Below are 3762 nucleotides of genomic sequence, written 5' to 3' on the forward strand. Positions count from 1 at the left end.
CCGAGGCTTTGCGCGCTACGTCAACCACTCCCTCTCTATTCTCCCGTGCCGGTTTCCTATTTTCTGGATATGGCCCCGATACTACAGATGTATCAGAACGAACCGTTTCGACGCTTTTCGACAAATTATTCGAGAGATGACTCTGTGTGAATCTGTTCTTACATTAGGACAGTTGAACGTTTTACTATTATCATGGTTAAATCATCGATACAAAGTTAACCCTTTGAATTCTACTGGCGCCGCTACGGCGACATGCTTAATTTCCAGCGTAACCCTAAATTGGGAATCTGTTTCTACGTAGAGATAAAATGTGAAATTGTTTTTCCTTTTCGAAACGAAACTTTTGGATTTGAAAAATTTCAAAAGAATGCTCGGAGTTCAAAGGGTTAAGAGATCGGAATAAGACAGAGCAATATGGGAGATCGGTTGTTTAACCCTTTGAGTGCTCACTAAAATGTGGTAAAAAAGTGGAAACCTGATGAAATTTAAAAGATTTTGTTAAATTTTTTAATACAAATAGATTAAATAAATTTGTTACTTTCTCTTGTCCAATTTTTAACCGTTTCAACGAACTACGAGCGCATACATTTCCTCAACTTTACACCGTTACATCCAATTGCAACCTCTTACAAAGTAAATTTCAAGTATTCCCGGTTAGAACCGCTCAAAGTGTTAAATTTAACAATTAAATCGAACGAATTGTTAGTAACCATAGTTTCAACATACAGCTTCATCTCCTCGATTACGCGCCTTAAGTTAAAGAAAGCAAGGAATAATCTTACGTTCTCAATTAATTATGCAAATTTCTTCGTTTGTTTCGAATGCAGCTTGAACGTGACCGATATCACGAAGGTGCACGTTCCTGCGGAAGGATACGCGGTCTACGTGGACGACAAGACCGTGTCTGCACTCCGGTAAACTCAGCCTAAGCACTTATCCTTGTTCCTATTTCTTTTTTTTTTTTTCCCTAACAAAACCACGAGAAAGAATCTGCGCTGTATCTACATATCTGTATCTATACGAAATCTGGAACTGAGAATGTAAGAAACGCTGTTCTTCGTGTTTACACGATCCTCGCAAAATAAATGAAAACAGTGCAAGCTTGTAACTCGTTATTGTTCCTGACTTATCGTCCTTCGTGTTTCCTCCATCCTTGCGGAATAAATTGATATTTCACGTATTCATCTGACGCGTCTTATTCGCCTACTTGCGAATATTTCTCGCGCCTGATCCAAACTGTCGCTCGAAAGTTCCCAGCACGGTTCGTTATTCGGACAAAAGCTTTTTTTATAGAAACATATGCAGCAGTTTTATTAGAATTATTGCATTTATATGGTACACTGAAATAGTATCTTAATATTACACAAGTACGATGTAAGATTGACATTGAAATTAGAAATTATAATTGGACCGAGCTCTTGCCCAAAGAAACATGCCCAACATCCAAAACAGATCTGTGGAAATATCGATAAGAAGCTCGGAGCAGTAAATCGAAAACGAAGAAAAGAGGATTCCTTTGCGAAAAAAATACTTTTCCAAATTTGTACGGTTTTTCTAAAAGATAGGTGCAAAAGAACGATTACTTTTATTTACCCTTATAAACCCTAATTTGTCCTAGCTACGCGCAGCTTTCGGTAAATGTATTAGAATCAGTTCGACTTTCGCTGGATACGAGAATTCTTCGTACTGTCCTGACTATGGTTTCAAGTACTTATCTGCAATTTTTCGGTCCCGGCAGCTAAAGCATGTTTACTTTGACCGATTTTAGGACCTCGTGGTCCCGACTACAATTTTATCGTGCATCGTTGCTTCAACTGCGTACAGCAAATTTCCTTTTTATTCGTCCTTTAAGAGTGATCAGTGTTTTCAAGCTCTCTGTCAATAGTATGAGTACACGTAGCCCTCCTGTCAATCGCTTTATCAAGCTCCTGCGATTCTTCGGTGAAAATCTGCACGAATTTCGATGCTATATCCTATCAATCCTCGGATCGTTCGTCGAACGGACAGCTATACGTCAAATTGGCCGAAACTCCCGATACGAATCGCGGGGACCAGAGATTCGATTAACCGACCTTTCATCTCTCTCTCTTTCTCTCTGGCCCCTCGGAGGTAAAACTGGCCTAAGAGCGTGAAACGGAAGCGACGACGTATCGAGCAGGACCACGTCGATCCTCTTGCCAATTATATTTGTCCAATGGCGGGACATTTGTCGCGGATTTTTCGTGTTTCAACACGAGAATCTCACTTGTCAACTTTCGCGAATTCGCCTGATCGATCGGAAAGCCGATCGTTCCTTTCGAGGCTACGTTGAAGGGAAATTCGTCAGGTTGAAGATGGAGCGGAATGGCGACATATTTTTTTACCTGAAGTGAATTTAAATGTGAGAGCAAATATTCTTTTTTTTTATACGAAAATATTCCGGTGAGAAAGGTCAAAGTGGTTAACCCTAGAGCGGTCTTCGGGTCTTTTTTGACCCACCGCCTTTTTATACTTTTAGTCATTTTTGCTGTTATCAAGTTAACGTTCCTTAACATTATTTTAAACGTTTATTGTCTAGATTCGTATGTCGCGTTGGAAGCAAAAATTATGGGTTAACTAGGGTTAACTGTACTTTTTGAATTTTAACGCTTATCTTTCCAAATTTGAAATAAATTTCCTTGATACAATAATTCTTGTGGCCGTTGAATGACGAATAACGCATTTCAGAGGTCAGTGTGATTAACTCCGTACTCTAAAGTAAATCGTTGTAATAATGTAATTGAAACGCTTGTAAGCATTCAGCTAATGAGTAATTCTTTAATGCGGCGAATTTTCTTTTGTCTCTAGAATCGTTCGACAAGTGCGTACTTTTAACGAACTCTTCAATCACCGCAGCAGAAAATTCAAGTGAGTACAGTGGCTGAAAAGTAAAGGTGTGTAGCTTCCCGTGGACCGCAATTCTCTCGAAGAATTTCGCGAGGTCGTAAATCCCGCTTGCACTCTAGGTGACGGTACAGGTTTGCTGCCCAATTGAGAAATTGATCTCTTTTGGCGATTCCAATTAAGATGAGAGAATTTAGAGAATTTTATTGTCTTGACTGAATTTACAACTGTTTATGAGAAATATGGTATGATACTGTGTTTGGCTGGGTTGGGTGTCACTGCGAGAGCGAGACTCCAAGCGCTGGTCGGAGAATGAATGTTCCGCTGACGGAAAAGAGCATCGGTTATGGAGAAGAGAGGTTCGCGAGGTTTTTGTTTCCTGGATGGATTCGCTCGAGGAGGTTTATTGCGGGCCGATGTGAGTTTGGTGAGAATTTTATGATGGTAATCCTCCAGGCCGGGGTTTCCTCACGTGCATGGCGACGCAACAAGGTGATTACCTACACTTTTTCGTTCAAAATTCAAGTCGTGCTTCAACGAGTTTCGTTTGAAAAATCGTGGATGTGAAGAAATTCAAATTACAAAGACCATGGTAAAATCTTGCAAGGAGTGATACGAAAAGTCAATTAAATCGCCAATAGTAACCACATCATATCGTGTCATCGGATTTTCTCTTCACTTACGAGATTACAATCCAGGTATTCTTTTTCATCAATATTAAACCGAGAGTTAGAGTTTCAAATTCGATTATCTCGAAAACGAAGCGCCCTACGAAAAAATGTTATTCCACATTTTCCACGTAGAATTATCTTTTCAGTGTAGCTTCTTTTGGGCAACAACTAGGTTTCGTATATTTCTAACGCACAGAAAAACGCTCTTCGAAACGTAAAGCGCGTAATT

General features: G+C 39.8%; 2 protein-coding genes across 2 annotated transcripts in view; one reads left to right on the forward strand and one right to left on the reverse strand.

Annotated features, from left to right (window-relative positions):
* LOC108578591 (alpha-glucosidase-like) overlaps positions 1-1092 on the forward strand; it is a 23395-nt gene extending 22303 nt beyond the window's left edge. Inside the window, exon 9 of the mRNA XM_017941955.1 lies at positions 828-1092. Within this exon, the coding sequence (XP_017797444.1) occupies positions 828-918 (91 nt within the window). The 3' untranslated portion in view covers positions 919-1092. The remainder of the gene's footprint in view (positions 1-827) is intronic.
* LOC108578589 (calcium/calmodulin-dependent 3',5'-cyclic nucleotide phosphodiesterase 1A-like) overlaps positions 1-3762 on the reverse strand; it is a 276404-nt gene that overhangs the window by 62876 nt on the left and 209766 nt on the right. The window lies entirely within an intron of this gene.

Source organism: Habropoda laboriosa, unplaced genomic scaffold (assembly GCF_001263275.1).
Source record: "Habropoda laboriosa isolate 0110345459 unplaced genomic scaffold, ASM126327v1 scaffold41, whole genome shotgun sequence".
Classification (NCBI taxonomy): domain Eukaryota; kingdom Metazoa; phylum Arthropoda; class Insecta; order Hymenoptera; family Apidae; genus Habropoda; species Habropoda laboriosa.